Here is a 17,628-nt window from a genome sequence, read left to right on the forward strand (position 1 = left end):
GTGTACTGGGTTGTGTGTTGTCCTGGAGAATGTAAATGATCTAACCTTGGCTGTGGGTACCAGAGTGACACACTGGCGCACACACACATGTACATTAACACACACGCACACGCACACGCACACGCACACGCACACGCACACGCACACGCACACACACACACACACATATATAGACAGGGAGCTATGTTCTGATCACTGCCAAGCCAAAGCATGCAACATGATAAGAACTTTTTTTTTTCACATGAACACAGATGCATTACATGTGTCAACAAGAAGGCTCACCAGGTTCCAGCATGGGAAAGACCCTACAGTACACACATCAATGCATTATGGTCGTTTTTTACATTGCATAGTTACACTTTTGTTACATGGTAATATTCATACATGACTCTTTCAAACTTAACGTGAGCACAGTGGAGAGACAAGCCCGAATGAAGTGAACATGAATGATGATGGATGCAATGAGGTGTGGGTGCTATGCGGAGTCGTGTCGCTGTGATGCGATGCGGTGATGCCACGTGAGTTAATGATCAACAAATCACTGACAACAATACGGAAATACAGAAATCAACGACAGCTTTCAAAAAGAGATAAGACGCAACAACAACAACAACAACAACAACAACAACAACAACAACAACAACAACAACAACAAAAAGGACAAAACCACAAGCTGCTTTCTGTCTCGGCCCCAGAGAGTCCTGCTTTGAAGTGGTTTGCTTCAGAGATTGACAGGGGTGGGGGTTGTTTTGAGGATTTTGAGGGGTTGACAAGTTAGCAAAGAGCTTCTGTTGTGAACTTCGTCTGTACCTTTAGCTAATTGGTCCCTAAGCACAAAGCAATCACGAAACACAACAGCACCAAACGGCTTTTATCGAGCAAAGTTCAAACTGCTGAACAACGATCGATTCTTTTCTTCTTCTCTTCTACCTTTTCAATTTCCCCTCTACCTTTGATTTTATGAAAGTCACTGCTGTTCAGCTTTTACCACTGCCTTTGGAAACTCAAGTATTTAATAGAGGCATGAAGTGACTATTGTGACAACAGATACTGTCAGAGACTTGGGAATTTATCTGATAAATGGATTTATGAATCTTTTTTTTTTCTTTGCTGCTCTGGAAAGTGGCAAACAAAGCCAATACTAAGAGTTCACTGCTCTTCATTCCCCCCCCCCCCCCCCCTACATTTCTCTGTCCTTCAGTCTATCCATGTGAATGATTTAATTCAGCACAGGCCTTGGAGGTGTTTAAAGTGTGATTTTGTTGGAGCTTGTTGATCCGCAGCCTTCTGCCACTTATTTTGTCCGGCACCTCAGGGACTATGATTTGCCATCAATATGTGTTTGCTTATCTTCTATTTTCTGCAAAGCTCATACAACGCAGCACAAAACAGTCCAGTGAAAATAGCAGCCCGCAAAAAAGAAACCCGTTTTCGAGGCAGATAGCTTGCTACTGATGCCAGAAGAATACCATAATGGTGGTAAAGTGCACTTCATTAAATAAAAGCAGCACACAAACAAAATTGCGTGCTGTCAATTCTGCCTCTACCTTACTAAAGGCAATTATTATTGATTTTTGTACTTGCACTTTAGTTTTGTACTCATCTCATCTCATTATATTTTCAAGACTGCTCATTCAACAGTAAATATTAATTATCACACCCCCTTCAAAGCTATGCTACAAAGGTATTAAGGCAACTAATTAAGTCAATTAAACATCAATTTTTCATGTTCCTCAGGAAATTATCATGTCAGAGCTTTTAAGTTGGCTGACACACAACCTTTATTGATGGTATTCATAGTCAAGTGTTCACAGTTGGATCTCTCACAGCTGGCAGCATCAGCTCTATCACTATCACGTGCCAACCTGACATGAAAAGATAACAGAATAATCGCCCTGCTTTGCCGGCTAAATTCAACGTAATAAATTTCCAATTATTCCATTGTCCAGGAAATGGGATCTTGATGTGTTAAATTTGGATATTATGACTGTGGGGATTTGTATTGATCGTCTTACACACTAACAAGTACTAACACTTTGTGGAAATATCAAATCCAGCAGATCTTAGAGACACTCAGGAAACAATCTTGCAGCCTCAACAAGACCCACAACCTAAGTTGACGTGACTTGTCTCCCTCTTGTTGGCTCATTGTGATCATGGAGGGTAAGAAATCCAGATTGTCCCTGAAAGCAACCTGAAGCATTTTCAACCACTTCAACGTACAGATAACACTGCTGGGGTAGTTGTGTTGCCTGAAGTAGCTACTGCAGCACCGCTATTAACAGGATGCATGATAAGTGGCTGCAATTAAAATTTACAAGAAATAAAAATGTAATTGTTCAAAGAAAATAAATAGGTAAAAAAAAAAAGTATATTTGTGCAGATGTTGCAAGGATGCAGTGGTCTTACCTGGGGACACAGGCAGTAGAGGTCTCCCCCTCAGGGGCCTCTGGGGCGGGGCAGCAGAACTGGTGAAGCACTGTTTGGTTGCTGTGTGAGAAAGAGGAGAAACAGAATAAATAGAAAATAATAAAAACATGTCATAATGTCTTCAAGTTGAGATCTTTCTTCTAGTTTTTAGTACCACATATTTGAGTCAGGTCTATTCCGTCTCTAGGGATCAATCATGATGTTCCTGATGTTGAGGCTCATTTCCCTCCTCCAGTCACAGCTGCCATTGATAAATGCAAGTGCAACACCTCAGGTCATTGTAGAATATGGATACGTATCACAGGGGTGGGCAATTAATTTTAGCAGAGGGCCTCATGAGAAACTGGGACTGTTGTGGAGGGCCGGACCAACAGGCTGATCTACCTGTATTAATTATGCCACAATAATTATGTAATGAAAATCTGATATATTGACAACCCCGATATAAATGTTATATATATATATATATATATATATATATATATATAATAACATATTAATTCATAAATATATATTATGTTTAAAAATAAATTAAATCACGGCAGCACCCGCTGCTCGTTGAGGACAGTAACTGCAGAACGATAAGTCAGAGTCTCCAAAACACCAGAAAAGTCTCCAATAACACCAGGAAAAGATTTGTCACTAGTAGCTTTTGACAAAAAAAAGTTGCCAAGAGGGTTTGGAAAGTCGCTAGATTTAGCGAGAAAGTTGCCAAGTTGGCAACACTGAATGCGTGTGGTGCATGGGATGCTTGGCACGGATTCTATTTAGTTCCCTCCTCTACTTTCCTCCGCTCTGTCTCTGACTACTGTAAGTGTATGCGCAGTGTGTGTGTGTGTGTGTGTGTGTGTGTGTGTCGGGAGCAAAGCCCCGCCCTTTGCAAAACATACAGTAGTTTTAAAGTATATTGCCTCATATGGAATTATATGGACACAATTCCATTCCAGAATATTAACTGATGTCATAAAAATAATTCTCGCACACAGTCGCTGAGTATGTGAGATAATTCTTCTTCAGTGTATCACTGCTGACAAGCTGATGTGCACCATGTATCGTGTCTGTGTGACTTTTGTGTGGCTCTGTGTAGCTCTGTGTGACAGAGTATGGCAGAGTGTGACAGGGTGTGACTGAGTTTGACAGAGTATGGCAGAGTGTGCCAGAGTATGGCAGGGTGTGACAGGGTGTGACAGAGTATGGCAGAGTGTGCCAGAGTATGGCAGAGTGTGCCAGAGTATGGCAGGGTGTGACCAGAGTATGGCAGGGTGTGACTGAATGTGACTGAGTTTGACAGAATCTGGCAGAGTGTGCCAGAGTATGGCAGGGTGTGACAGGATGTGACTGAGTTTGACAGAATCTGGCAGAGTGTTACCAGAGTATGGCAGGGTGTGACTGAATGTGAATGAGTTTGACAGAATCTGGCAGAGTGTGCCAGAATATGGCAGGGTGTGGCAGGGTGTGACTGAGTTTGACAGAGTATGGCAGAGTGTGACCAGAGTATGGCAGGGTGTGATAGGGTGTGACTGAGTTTGACAGAGTATGGCAGAGTTTGACAGAGTATGGCAGGGTGTGCCAGAGTATGGCAGGGTGTGCCAGAGTATGGCAGAGTGTGCCAGAGTATGGCAGGGTGTGACTGAGTGTGACTGAGTTTGACAGAATCTGGCAGAGTGTGCCAGAGTATGGCAGGGTGTGGCAGGGTGTGACTGAGTTTGACAGAGTATGGCAGAGTTTGACAGAGTATGGCAGAGTGTGACCAGAGTATGGCAGGGTGTGATAGGGTGTCACTGAGTTTGACAGAGTATGGCAGAGTTTGACAGAGTATGGCAGAGTGTGACCAGAGTATGGCGGGGTGTGACTGAGTGTGACTGAGTTTGACAGAGTATGGCAGAGTTTGACAGAGTATGGCAGAGTGTGACCAGAGTATGGCAGAGTGTGACCAGAGTATGGCGGGGTGTGACTGAGTGTGACTGAGTTTGACAGAGTATGGCAGAGTTTGACAGAGTATGGCAGGGTGTGACAGGGTGTGACTGAGTTTGACAGAGTATGGCAGGGTGTGACTGAGTTTGACAGAGTATGGCAGAGTGTGACCAGAGTATGGCAGGGTGTGACAGGGTGTGACTGAGTTTGACAGAGTATGGCAGGGTGTGACAGGGTGTGACTGAGTTTGACAGAGTATGGCAGGGTGTGACAGGGTGTGACAGGGTGTGACTGAGTTTGACAGAGTATGGCAGGGTGTGACTGAGTGTGACAGAAAAGACGACCAGTTATATTTTCACTTTTATTGTTTACTTCTGATCCTTTGCACTGTTCAAATAAAGTTTATCATTGTCTGCAGTCATCAGTTCAGTCATTTCAGTCCACAAGAATGAGCATAAAACACATTTTTGGGATCTGAATAAATGAGTGTAACTTTGAATGCTGTTGTCTCGTCACACGTTTCTAACTTATTTTATCTTTTCTATTTGAGTTTGCCAGCAGATAACTTTACCAACTAGTTACTTTGTGATAAGTCACCCCTAATGAATGGTTTATAAGAATAATTTAATATCTTATAAATGCTCATGTGTCTCTTTCTAGTAAGTTAAAAATGTTAGTAAGTTAAGGGTCTTGAGTTTTTCCATTTCTAATAAGACATCAGAAAAAGCTTGTCAATTATAAATAAATCATTACTAAAGGATTCTTATAGTAATCCATTGTTACAGTTGTACATTTTTTATTTCTATTAATTCATATAGTATGAATCAGAAATCCTTTAATTGTCCCACGACAGGAAATTTACATTGTTACAGCAAAGAGAGTACACAATTAAATAGAATAAAAATACAGTAACAGTAATATAATATAAGTACAGTCGCACATGACAGTATAATTGCAAAAGTTATAAAAAGTGAATAAAAAAGGCACAGGCATTGATAATTGCACACGGTGTTGGAATAGACTTTGCTTGGTGTGGTGGTCTACCAGGGGCCGTGGTGATTGTACAGTATGTTGGATATCAATAACAAATGGAGGTCCCCACTAAAAGGTAGTGAAGACACTCCTCTACCAAACGATGCGTTACACCAGGGCTGTTCAGCCAAACAGGAAAATCACTGGGGGTTTGTGGGCCACACAATACGTTGTCAATGAATCACTACAAATAACTCTTACTTACAGTAGTGTTAATAGTTACTAATACAGGAAATGAACTAGTCACGCGCATTCTTTTTTTTCACTTTAATTGTATCACCTTAATTCGTTACAGAAAGCAACCAGTCCATACACAAAAGTAGGAAAGCTGTGGCTACAAGGCTTCACACAAAAGTGCAAAATGTTGCATCTTTAATACCAAGGAGACATGAGTTGTTTTCCCAACAGGTCCATGTCCACTAATGTAGAAAAAAATATGAATATAATAAAACAGTATTCACCACATTACCAGTAAGTAGCCCCGTTTATAATATCCTCAACACTTCCAATCATACATAAGGTGCTTTGAAAACAAGTTCATATCCATAGAATTAAATACTAAATTCAAATAGACCATAGTAAAACAGTAGCATCAGACTCACAATAACAAACATATCTCACTTTTCACATTGAACAGGCGCTCTTTTATTAAATGATATTTATCTAGCTTATGTGCACGTTTCAGTGTTTACTGCGTTGCTTTGCGCATTCACATTCTCTCCTCTGCTGTTTCGCAATGGGCAGGGCTCCACCCCCGACACACACACACACACACACACACACACACACACACACACACCGCCACGCGTTCCGCCCACTATTAGTTTGTTTTCATTTGGTTTTACCTTGTCAGTAATTCTCTTATCATTTCAGACCCTGGTTCATCCTCACTGCCTGCAATCAACTTATTCCCCTCTCGTGGTTTCCACAGCCCATCTCCTCTCCTGCTTCTCATTCCCTCATTAGTTCTCTCAGAGGATATATACCAGTTCTCTCCCACTTGTTACCTGCCAGATTGTCTTGTGTTTTCCTGCCAAGCTCTCCAGCTGTCATCTAGTTTACCTGTTTAGTTTTCCTGACCTGCCTGTTTTGACCCTGCCTGCCTGTTTCTGGACTCCGATTCTTCTGCCTGCTCCTTACTGGATTTGTTTGCCTTTTGGACTGATTTACCGGTATTTGACCCTGCCTGGATTACTGAGTAAACTGAACTATATTGTGTTCTGCCTGTCTCTGTGTCGTGCTTTTGGGTTCAGTTCTGTCGGTTCCAGCGAACCATACACACACACACACACACACACACACGTGCATAATATGCCATTTGCATCATGTAACTGTGGACGCTGTAGGAGAGGAATAACGTCGTGGGAGAGACAAAAAGTGACTAAAACACCCTAAATATGTTTAGAACTACAAATTAATTTTCGATATACTTTTAAATGTAAGTATTGGGTTTTAATCAGCTCGAATAGCTAACGATACAAATGTTATAAAATGAAAGGACCTTAAAACATAACATAACATATTTTCGCTAAAATTAAAGGTTAAGTTACAGTTAGCGGCGATGCTAGTTAAGCTAGCTGCTTTGAGCTGCTGTACGATGCAGCTTGGCTGCCGCCATCCGGCCTAAGTTAGCCTTTGAAAGTAGAACTTTTAACACCTTAACTTTCAAACCTAAGAGTTGTAAATGTTGATTTATATTTTACATAGATTGTGGCGGTTGTTTCGATAATGTATACTTCATATTACCTGCTTGGTTTTCTGACAGTTGAATATCACTTAAAAAGTCCAGTGCAATCGTTCGGATTGATTATACATATTTTATTATTTATAATTTGTATACTTATTTTGCAACTTAATCTGCTTTTGTTTAGTGGTGTATAGCTAAACCTGCTCTAACATTTAGTTTTAGGGAGACGGAGGAAGAAGAGAGGAGTGCAGGGAGAGGAGAGAGAGACTCTCTGCTGAAGAAACTTGTTGACAAATTAAATGTAAACGAATTTAAATAAATAATATATATATCTCTTTTGGCTCTTATGGCTCCCAAATGGCTCTTCTGGGACTTCTAATTTTAGCCTAACTTAGCAATTATAAATGGTTTGTGTGTTGGTAAGCAATTTTTCATTCAGTGTTTTCATAAAAGCCTTATTGTTATGCTTTTTTTTCGTTACAAAAAAACAGATCAAATAAATAAAGGCCAAAGTCTTAACATGACACTTTAGATTAAAGCCTCTTTGAGTTACAAGAAAAGCGCTATACAAGTCTAATGTATTATTATTATTATTATTATTATTATTATTATTATTATTATTATTATTATTATTATTATTATTATTATTATTATTATTATTAAAAGTTTGGTGGGTCCAGACTTAGTGTTACAGGGGATTTGTGCAGTTAAAAGAGTTTGGTGAGAGGAAGAAATAAAGAGTTTTAGGATAAGAATACAAAAATGATCTTGCATGAGGTCCAATATGAATAGAATTATTTATTATGTTTTTTCTTTTTATTCTATAGGTCCCCTTTTGCTAAATAATATCAATGTGAAGTGCAATGCATTTGTAGTCTTAAAGTAAAATGTGAACAGTGTATTCTGACAGATGGAGGGTTTTTTTTGGGTGGGGGGGGGGTGGGTTCAGTTAATCTAAAAATGGATATAAAGAGAGAAGTAGAGACAGAGAGTGCGAGAGTTTGAGCCTTTCCTCACCATGGAGATAGACAGACACAATGAGGTTTATGGTTTCAGCACCACGGACAGAGACCGAGGATCAGAGGTGTTCGTGCTTCCAAACAAATGTTCGCTTCCGGAAAGTTTATTCCATTAAATCAAGGAAAGAAACTGAAAAAGTAAAATTTGGATCCAATTTCTATAAAGTAATAGGGCTGCCTATTACTTTCAGAATAATTGAATAACTGTCTTGTCTTATGAAATGTTAGAATATGATGAAAAATGTCTTTGTCCGACCATCAGCCTAAATAAATCCAGTTTACGGAGATATATGACAATGAAGAGCATTTTATCCTACAACTTACCACAATGTTGAGGTTGTGTTTAATGAAGTTCTAACACTTAAAAGAGAGGTCTGTTTGAGAATTTCTACCAATTGTCCAGTGGCAGTAACTATAAAACAGATAAAAAACTGCCTGTCCTCCCATTTTCGCAGAATACAATTTACAGGAAGTGTGGCTGCTTCAAAAAAAATTCAAGATATTCCCCTATTTTACTGGAACATTCTGGAGATACTGAGATGTAGCGAGTAAAGAGGAAGGATATAAAATTTTAACGTGCATGTGAGAAAGCCATGAGTGCATTCACTTCCCCCTTTCATCAGTGTGTCCTCTCTTTCAACCTGGACGCTGCCTCACATTCTTCACATTCTCCTAATCCATCTCATTCTCCAGTGTCATCCCTTCCCCCCCCACTCTTTTCCTATCCTTCTGTCCCTTTTACGGTGATTTTCCATCACTCTCTAAGACTCTGCATCCCCCTTATTCTGGCTCCTACAGGCACGGTGTGGTGTGCAAGAGAGCTATTTGCTCAATTACTCTTGCTGTCAGAAGATGTAGCCAGTAAAAAGAGCAGCCGCTTTCCATATGCCGTGTCCTTATCCCTCGATAAAGGACAAGGAGAAGGACGGAGAGAAGAGAGGCTGAGATATAAAGATGACAAAGCATGGCCCATATAAGCAAACACCAACCACCCCTTAATCCCTTATCGCCCCCCTGTCGCCTTTTCATCTTTTGCCCCGTAGGCAAACTCCCTGCCCTCATCTCTTTCTGCTTCCCCTGCTGTCCGTCCCCTGGGAGAGCACAGCAAAAACAAGGAGACCTGTTTCTCTTCTTATATACCTCATTCAACAGCAGGACTGCTGGTTCACCTTAAGAACACTTAAATCTGTTCTTTCTGCAGTGAAGTTCAACAGTTTATCGCTCGTTACACAAGGTCTTTTGAAAAACTGAAGTTAGAATTTGTAGACTAGGCAGAATCTAAAGGTTTCTCTTTGTACCGCTCTGTAAACTGAGAAAGAAAACGAGAGAAGTAGCTTGGAAGGGAGGTTTGGCGGTATTGACAGCAACAATAGTAGACACTACATGGAGGCTATGAGAGCAAATTAATTCCCATTGTTAATGGCTTCTCTAATTGTGTTTGCCTTAGCGACCATGACACGCTGTGGCTGTTTTTAAAAGGTTGAGAATACAGGCGGTCTCTGAGGGGACACAGATTACTGCGAGCATTGGAAACAACAGAGCCACTTTCTCCTGCAGATAAAGGCTGTATATTCTGCAGGACAAGGTATACAAACATCTAAATGAATAGGCTAATTAACTGTGTTGCATTAATGCTGTTGTTATTTTATTCACCTGCTGGAAAATGACAGCAAACATTCACAAACCTATTAAAGGCTGCCATGAGGAAGAGAGAGAATGGCTCAATGTTTTTGGGGAAAATGCATATTCAAAATTCTTTGCAGGGAGTTGGAGGAGAAGGTTGATACCACGTATGTATGCTAAATATGACGCTAGAGCTAGCAGGTTAGCCTAGCACAAAGTCAAATGGGGAAACAGCTAGCATTGCTCTGTCCAAAGGTAGCAAAATGCACCTACTAGCACCTCAAAAGCTAACAAGTTAACTCTTTATATCTTGTTTGTTTGTTACAAAAATCAGTGTGAAAAGAGTAAAAACCACACGTTATCATTTTACGTGGGGTCATGTCTGGGATTATTTATTGACCGGTGCAGTAACTTCTCTGCTAGTTGTCTGGGAATCCTGTGGTGATGACGAGACAAATTTCCTTTTTTCCAGTCTTTATGCTAAGCTAGGCTACCTGGATGATCAAACAGTATTTCTAGTAGTTATAGTAACTTTGAAAACATTATTCCCTCTATGTTACCAAAAGGTAATAAGAAATGCAACCTCAAAAGATTTCTAATACTAGATATAAACAACAAATGTTTGTATTGTAAGTCTACTTTAGTGATACAACATGTGTTGTTTAAACTCCAGCTTTTAGAAACACAAAAATGCTGCCAACTGAACTTGACACCTAATAAATCCTCCATGTTTTGAGATGCTCTCGTTATGCATCATTCTCCTGATGCGGGGTCATGTGTGTGCGTCCCACCTGGAGATGCCTCTGATTTTGTGTGCGGACGGATACACAGTATATATGTATGAATAAAGACTGCATAATCTCAGACAATACAAACCTGCTGAGTCGTCCTTTTCTTGACGACAGTGTTTAAAGAAAGCCGAGCTCATTTCAATTGAATCAATGGAAGTTATTGGCGAGTATGTGAAGCGTGCAACGGGGTTACTTTCCTCTGACGGTGAGACGCTTGTAGACGATGCTCAGACATAACTGACATATTTCATAACTGAAGTATTTCGTGATGCAAAGAGAGAGAACTCTTTTTATATTTTAGAGCACCTTGCTTTTGATTCATCTTAACCATCCATCTGTTTCTGCTTTGATCTCTGGCTTCTCACAAATTTCTCTCCATTATTTTTGCCCTTTGCTCTCTGCTCAGTTTTACTATCGCCTCCACCTTTTCGTTCAGAAACAACTTGCAAGCATTTTATAACAAATTTGGTTCATGACAGGACCTTTTTAAAAGGCCCAGCTGCGCTACAGAGATAGAACGTATGCGTCCAAAACTGCACAAAAGTCAACTACCATGAATCTGCTCAAGTTGTACTGATATGAGAAGACTAGAGCAATCATTTCCCAACTAATCTCTGTATCATTGCAACGACAATCCACCCAATCCCATGTTCAGGATGACGCAAACATTTCTTCTACGTCAACATGAATTACCCTCCTGCTTCAAACACTCACACATCTCCCTCAAACTGTTTGATCAATGCGAGCGCTGAAGATTAAACTGAACTTGCATGACCTGCTTTCCGATCTTCCACACCATTGACTCAGTTCCCCTCATGGCCTAAGCGCGCTAATACCACCTATAAAAAATCTATAAGCTTTTATAAGCTCTTCCACACACTGGGTCTGTTTGAGGGAGAGTGTAATCTGCACGCCATGGTTTCATTGTATTTTGTTTTAACTTCTCGTGTCTAATGTGTTTGTCGATTCGCTCCTCCTGTGTTGAATTCAGCTTTACCGTGTCAATAGCTCTCCGGCTAATGCTTGACTCAAAGCAGAAAAAGGTCTGTGCACACTGAAGTGATACAATTTGAATCATTGGACAGAGAGAGAGAGGGGGGAAGAGAGTGACGGGGGGGGGATCAAAGCTCGCAATAATTGACGGATTAGTTTTCATAGACCATTTCCTTGGCAGTGAGGGAAAAAAATAGCTGTGAACATGTTCGCTCATTGAAATAACATAATATGCAGTTTTAGACTCTGCCCCTGAAGGCCAAACATGGTAAATACAAATGCAATTGACCTTGAAGGAGGCGAACATATTAACAAAAGTGGTTCGGCTGAGGCCTTTTAGGTTGCATGGCTGCTTGATCAAAAAGGGATTTTAATGTTTTGTTGCCGGTATTTATTTTTCATGTTTGTTTTGATGCAACATTTTAGAATAAAGAGTCAAGGTCAAAGTGAAATCAAGAGTATAGGAAGGGATCCTTCTATTGAAAATGGCTTGAAAATCCAGCAACTCTGACAGTTTTACACACTTATTTCACACCTAGAAAACGGTAAAAACAGAACATCTGCATCAAGATCATAACAACACTTGACATTAATTTAGGTTAGCTTGTATAATATTCATTCCACAAGTCAACTCATCTCATGGCAGCATTACGAGAAGCGCTATGATCATGTTCAATCAAAAAAAGACTCTCACTATGTTTTTGTAATACTTCACTTCCATTTGGCAAATTGGCAGTCGCTCTAAGTGCCAGTTTATCACTATGTTTTACAAGCTAAAAATGTGTAAGACTTTCTGACAGAAATAAATCCAACACACACAAACACACACACACACACGCACAGTGCTCCATGGTGGTGTTTGCATATCTTTGTGAGGTTAAAATGATGTATTAAATATTATTGTGCGGTGGATTATTAGCCAAAAGATAGCCTTGAAATAAATCAGCCGTCTCTTGTATGAGCACTGCACCATTCTTCACACACACACACACGCACACACATACACACACACACACACACACACACACACACACACAGATACTCAACTACAATCCATTCCTGAAAGCCTAGCATATCTATTCCTTTACACATAGCACAGTGAATTAAAAAAAGCTTTCTTGAAAGGTTTACGTCAGCACGGACTCTTGGGCCGTCCCAAGCGGCTTAGCTCGCCTTCCGCAAGCGAAACTGAAAGAGCTGGTGATGGACGAGAGAGCGAGACCAGTTTTCCCAAGAGAATGCTAACAAAAGAAGAAGAAAAAAAAAATGTGTCCTTGTATTCGATCCCTTAAAAAAGAAAACCTCCTGACGGTGCCAGTGTCAGGAAAGCTGCAACATTTGAGCTTTATTCACCGTTTCTCTGTCTCATTGTGGCCTACTTGACTCCACTGCGGCACATTACAGTAAATATGAAACCATTTCACCATCGAGCTCTGCGTTAATGCTGCATCATGTCTGTCTGATCAAGACAAGCTCGTGAGATCACAGTTGTAGCATGTAAGCTGGTGGCAACTTAGACTTCAGAGCGCAAGAGAAGGAAATGTGAGCGTGATGAAGATTGGATTTGAATATCTTGCAGAGCAAATATCATCAGCGTGTCGTACATTTTGGGATATGTCATCGGCTACATGAGTTCTGTAGACGGAAAATCTAAAATATCAACGATAAATGTCAGGTTTTGATGTCACCTCGTAAAGAAATCAAAGAAGAAAGAACTCTTTCTAGGCTTTCAACATTTTACACTCAACTCCCAACTGTTGGTCCCCCTTCAATAAAACTTAAAAGAGAAGACTTTGACGGAAGAGGCAAAACAAGCACAGAGGGAGAGAGCTGAGCCCGGGGGGGGGGGGACAGGAGTGAAACACTTTCTGGCGCTCACTTGTCGGAGAGTGCTCCGTCAGCTGAAGGGGTTCAAGACTGAGCTAGATTTATTTCTTTTGGACAAATTTGTGTAACCAATTATTTCATGGTGAGGCAGTGTTTTTAGTCCGTGCACAGTTGGTAGACATTTCAGATCAATTATCTATCTCTATCTCTATAAACGGATATCTACATATGGATGCAGAATATGTAGGCAACTGGACAAAATGAAACAATGAGCAGCGCATGGAAGAGGAAGTCTTGGCCTAGATATCCGCTGGCTACAAAACCCCAGAAATATTGCCCATTGTCCCCCGAGGCTGAATCGTCTTTGGAAGGATAATCAATTGGTTCAGAGAATAAAGAGAATCAGAAAAAATAGAAATGAAGACTTAGCTTGCAAACGTCGTTAGCTAGCTACTCCCAATAATATTCTGATCCTGATTTAAAATGTAACTAATAAGTGGGGTTACTTGGTGTAAGAAAGGAAGCAAACTAAATAATAGCCTTACTTTTAGCCGACGTTGCTAGCTAGTCATCATGAGTTGCAGAAATGTTGGCTAGCTAATATTGTAATCATGTTCTTTGGCTGAGGGGGTTCACAAATGAAAGTGAGCTACATTTATTTCTACTTTCTTGGACCAAATGAAATAGTTTTCTTTATCAAATGTTATGCATCATTGACTATGTTTACATGCACACTCATATTCCACGTCATGTAAACAGCATATTCCATTTGATTATTCCGAATAATGCCTTATTTCGAATGTAGCATTTACCGATTAACAGGGATATTCCAATATTATTCAGGTTTTAGGAGCATTCTTGGGACATGTATGCAGCGTATTCGTACTATGCAGATCAATTGGGTGCTTTTGCAGTTTGCAACATACAGCCTCTTGCCTGTTTACGGCCAGCTCTGTGTGTTGGGCAGCTCGGAATATTTTGTGCATGTAAACATAGTAATTGTGACACATTTATGGGTTTCTATACCGCCGCGCACACAGTCACATAAAGTACACACAGCTAGGGAATGCTAAGCTAAGTTTTTTCTTTAGCCATTAAAAAAAATGCATCATCATGCAACATCAACGTTAGCTAGTTACTCAAGCAGAAATTATTCTCACACTGATTTGAAATAATAACTATAAGGGCACATGGAGATTGCAGACCTAAGCCCTATCTCGCAATGTTAATGAAAGTAAAATATCATTTGTGTATCCGCCCCATGATTAGGATCCCTAATCATTCTAATGGGTTCTTCCTTGGCACATACTATTCCACCAAGTTTAATGAAAAAGAGGCCAATAAACTCCTTATCACGTGTATGCAAATATGTGTTAGACTAGTATACCCAAGGTAGCAACTAAATAACTGATGTTTAGCTAATGTTATTGTGTGAATAATCAGGACTATGGTGGTAAAAGCAAAGCTTGCCCACCATGACATAAAACTTCACGAAGGGATACACGCAATTTGTAGCATAAAAAAAATAGCCGTCACTAATTTTCCCATGAAAGCAGCAGTTTCTCCGACTGTTTTCTCTCCAGCTGGTGCCTCCACTATCGAGCCGTTTTAGCAGCTCATATCAAGCATCAACACTTTCACTGTGTTGCTGCAGGGCCATCTGCTGAAGATTTGGCAGTGGGTCAAATTTCACAGATATTTCCCATGCTTCACGCTGATGCTTGACAGCTATCAAACTGGCATGGTTGTCATCTATCAGCCAAGACTTGGACTGATGAGGAAAATCCCATCAACTGGGACGGCAGCTTGTAGCCCTACATTCTGTGCTGAAGTAAATGATATGTTATGGGAGGCACAGTACTAGACTTTGTGATGGACCTGGTTTTCTGCATGAAGGAGGTAAAAGAAGAGAAATCATGTAGGCAGATGAGGTGGGAGGAATGACGAAAAAAAGAAAAGAAAACATTTTTCATCACATCATCCATGTACAATAACTTCTTTACTCCAGTTCCCACACGTACAGTATGACTTATTCATACTTCAGGTCCTGCTTATCTCATGTGCTTCTTTTCTTCTAAGTGGAAACTTCCAATGACATCACTGGTAGAGTCATTCAGCTCCTCCCCCTGGCACTGCGTACAAGATGATGTAATCCTGGCATCAAGCGGTTGACAGACGTTGATGACATAACCACAGCGCAGGGGAAGGGCAAGAAGATTTATTGGTCATCTGAATGTGAAGACGATGTGGCAAAAGTAACACACCAAGGAGACACACATGCATGTTAGTTATTCCTACCTATGGCTGCCAGGAAAATATTCAAATCATCATTCAACCACGATTGAATGCGAGGTAACGAAATATTATGCAGCACACATAAACAATTAAAAAAGGACATATTTATGTACAAGGATGTTGTCCTTGGATAAAGGAATGTGTGTCCACAGGTGAGAAGAATGCAGGTGAATGATCAAGTATGTAGTAGCTAAGTGTATGTATGCCCTGGTTTTTGTCTTGCACAGTACAATAAATCATGGTTGAGCCTTGGTTGAGGCTTTGTGTGATGTTTTGAGAAGACTAGGAAAAGCCGATTGGACATGCTGTGCCTGTTCCGATCAGCCTCGCAGCCTTAGGTGGAAGGCTTTGAACATTACTCTGGGTCGTAAAGTTAACCACACCTGACATTTCCCTAGGCAAGTGTGTGCCTGTGCATGGCTATGTGTGTGTTTGTTTCACTATACAATGCAACAGCGGACATGAAGATTGTGTTGGATAGAGAGAAATGGCCGATAAATGAACCTGAATATGCTCAGTTAAAATGATAGATTACAAACGTACCTAACATTGCTCATGACAAAGCATATGCAGCCTGGAAACTATAATGTTTTCTACCAGCAGTTTGTCATTATAACCATAATTGGCCAACTATGCAGCTGCTATCAATAAAAACTGTATAATGCCGCATCATGATTACATTTGAATATTATTGAGTATAAGTGTCATATCCTGCTTAATAGACCACAAATACAGGCATGTAGTTTAGTTTATACAAAATACTAGGAATTGAAATAACAAAATCGGTCACAACTAGATATTTTCCACAAAATGTTCAGTCATAATTCAACCATTAAACTCGTTGGAAAACCACAGATGCACACTGCTGCACATGGTGCAAAAACAATTAGGATTGTCTGTTGAGGGATTTTAAGAGCTAAGCTCCCAGGGGGTGAAATCTCTGCGACAGATGGGTGGACATTTTTCCATAACTGCACACTGTTCCTTCTTTCAAAGACCCTTTTCCCCTGAGCTGCAGAGGTCATTAGCTCACTGACCAGTGAGAGTCGTGGCACAGCGTTATCTGCCCATAAGGAATCCCACCATCTTGCAGACACTGGAGAAACACATTTTCAATGATGCATCATTTTCAAGACATCTGTGAGTGTTATTCTATGGTCTAAAACATCTGTTTCAATGCGACACCTCAAACGTTAGCAGCTGCTAACGGCCAGCTAATAGCATATTTTGTGTTGACAGATTAAACAGCTTGAAATGCATTGCGGAACCATTTAAAAAATGTGGAATGAAGGGTGTATTATCAAGTGCTACACTTATCACATTTGCATGCTTGTTTCTTACTCCCACAGTACAGTCATTAAACTGTATTAATGGTTAGCAGCTGCTAAAGTGGCTGACTGCCATGGCTTCCCTTTTACGTAAAACATATGAGATTTGTTTTGACGACAAAATTGAAGTATCTCATTTTAAACATAATAAAACTTTTAAATGTTTTAGTAAATATTATAATAAAACTGTAAGGATGTTAAGAAAGTAAAAAATAAAAAGGGTTCTACAGGGATTTTGATTATTCAATCAAATTGTCTGCTTAAATTCGGCAATCAGATAGAAGTGACTGCAGATAACACTGATATCATTTCCATTTGCAACCACAGTTCTAAAATATGTAGATTGCCTACCAATGACACACACACTGCTGATTGCTCATTACGCCTACTGTTCATTTGCATGAAGATAACATGAAAAAGAAGATGTGTGAATAATTTACCTCCAACCATGAAGGAGGTGATCCACTATGCAGCTATAGTGTAACATGTCTCACAGCAAAAACGTGTTTCTTTGCAGAGCAGTTATGTGGGTGTGCAATATTTACATATAAAAGATGACGTCATTTATGGCATCTGGAAGTGTCAAGGACAAGGAAGGCACGGCTGTCTTTGAGTGAGTCGGATAGTGCCCAAGTGACAGAGGACTGCCAGTTGGGAGCAATTTTTTATTTATTTTTAAATCATCGTTG

General features: G+C 40.2%; 1 protein-coding gene across 3 annotated transcripts in view; it reads right to left on the reverse strand.

Annotated features, from left to right (window-relative positions):
- Nucleotides 1-17,628, reverse strand: part of iqsec3a (IQ motif and Sec7 domain ArfGEF 3a) — an 86,843-nt gene that overhangs the window by 62,486 nt on the left and 6,729 nt on the right. For all 3 annotated transcript variants that reach the window (XM_029461914.1, XM_029461916.1, XM_029461915.1), the window contains one exon: nt 2,410-2,490. In XM_029461914.1, coding sequence (XP_029317774.1) covers nt 2,410-2,490 — 81 coding nt within the window. Of the gene's footprint in view, nt 1-2,409; nt 2,491-17,628 lie in introns of those variants that run through there.

Source organism: Cottoperca gobio, chromosome 23 (assembly GCF_900634415.1).
Source record: "Cottoperca gobio chromosome 23, fCotGob3.1, whole genome shotgun sequence".
NCBI lineage: Eukaryota > Metazoa > Chordata > Actinopteri > Perciformes > Bovichtidae > Cottoperca > Cottoperca gobio.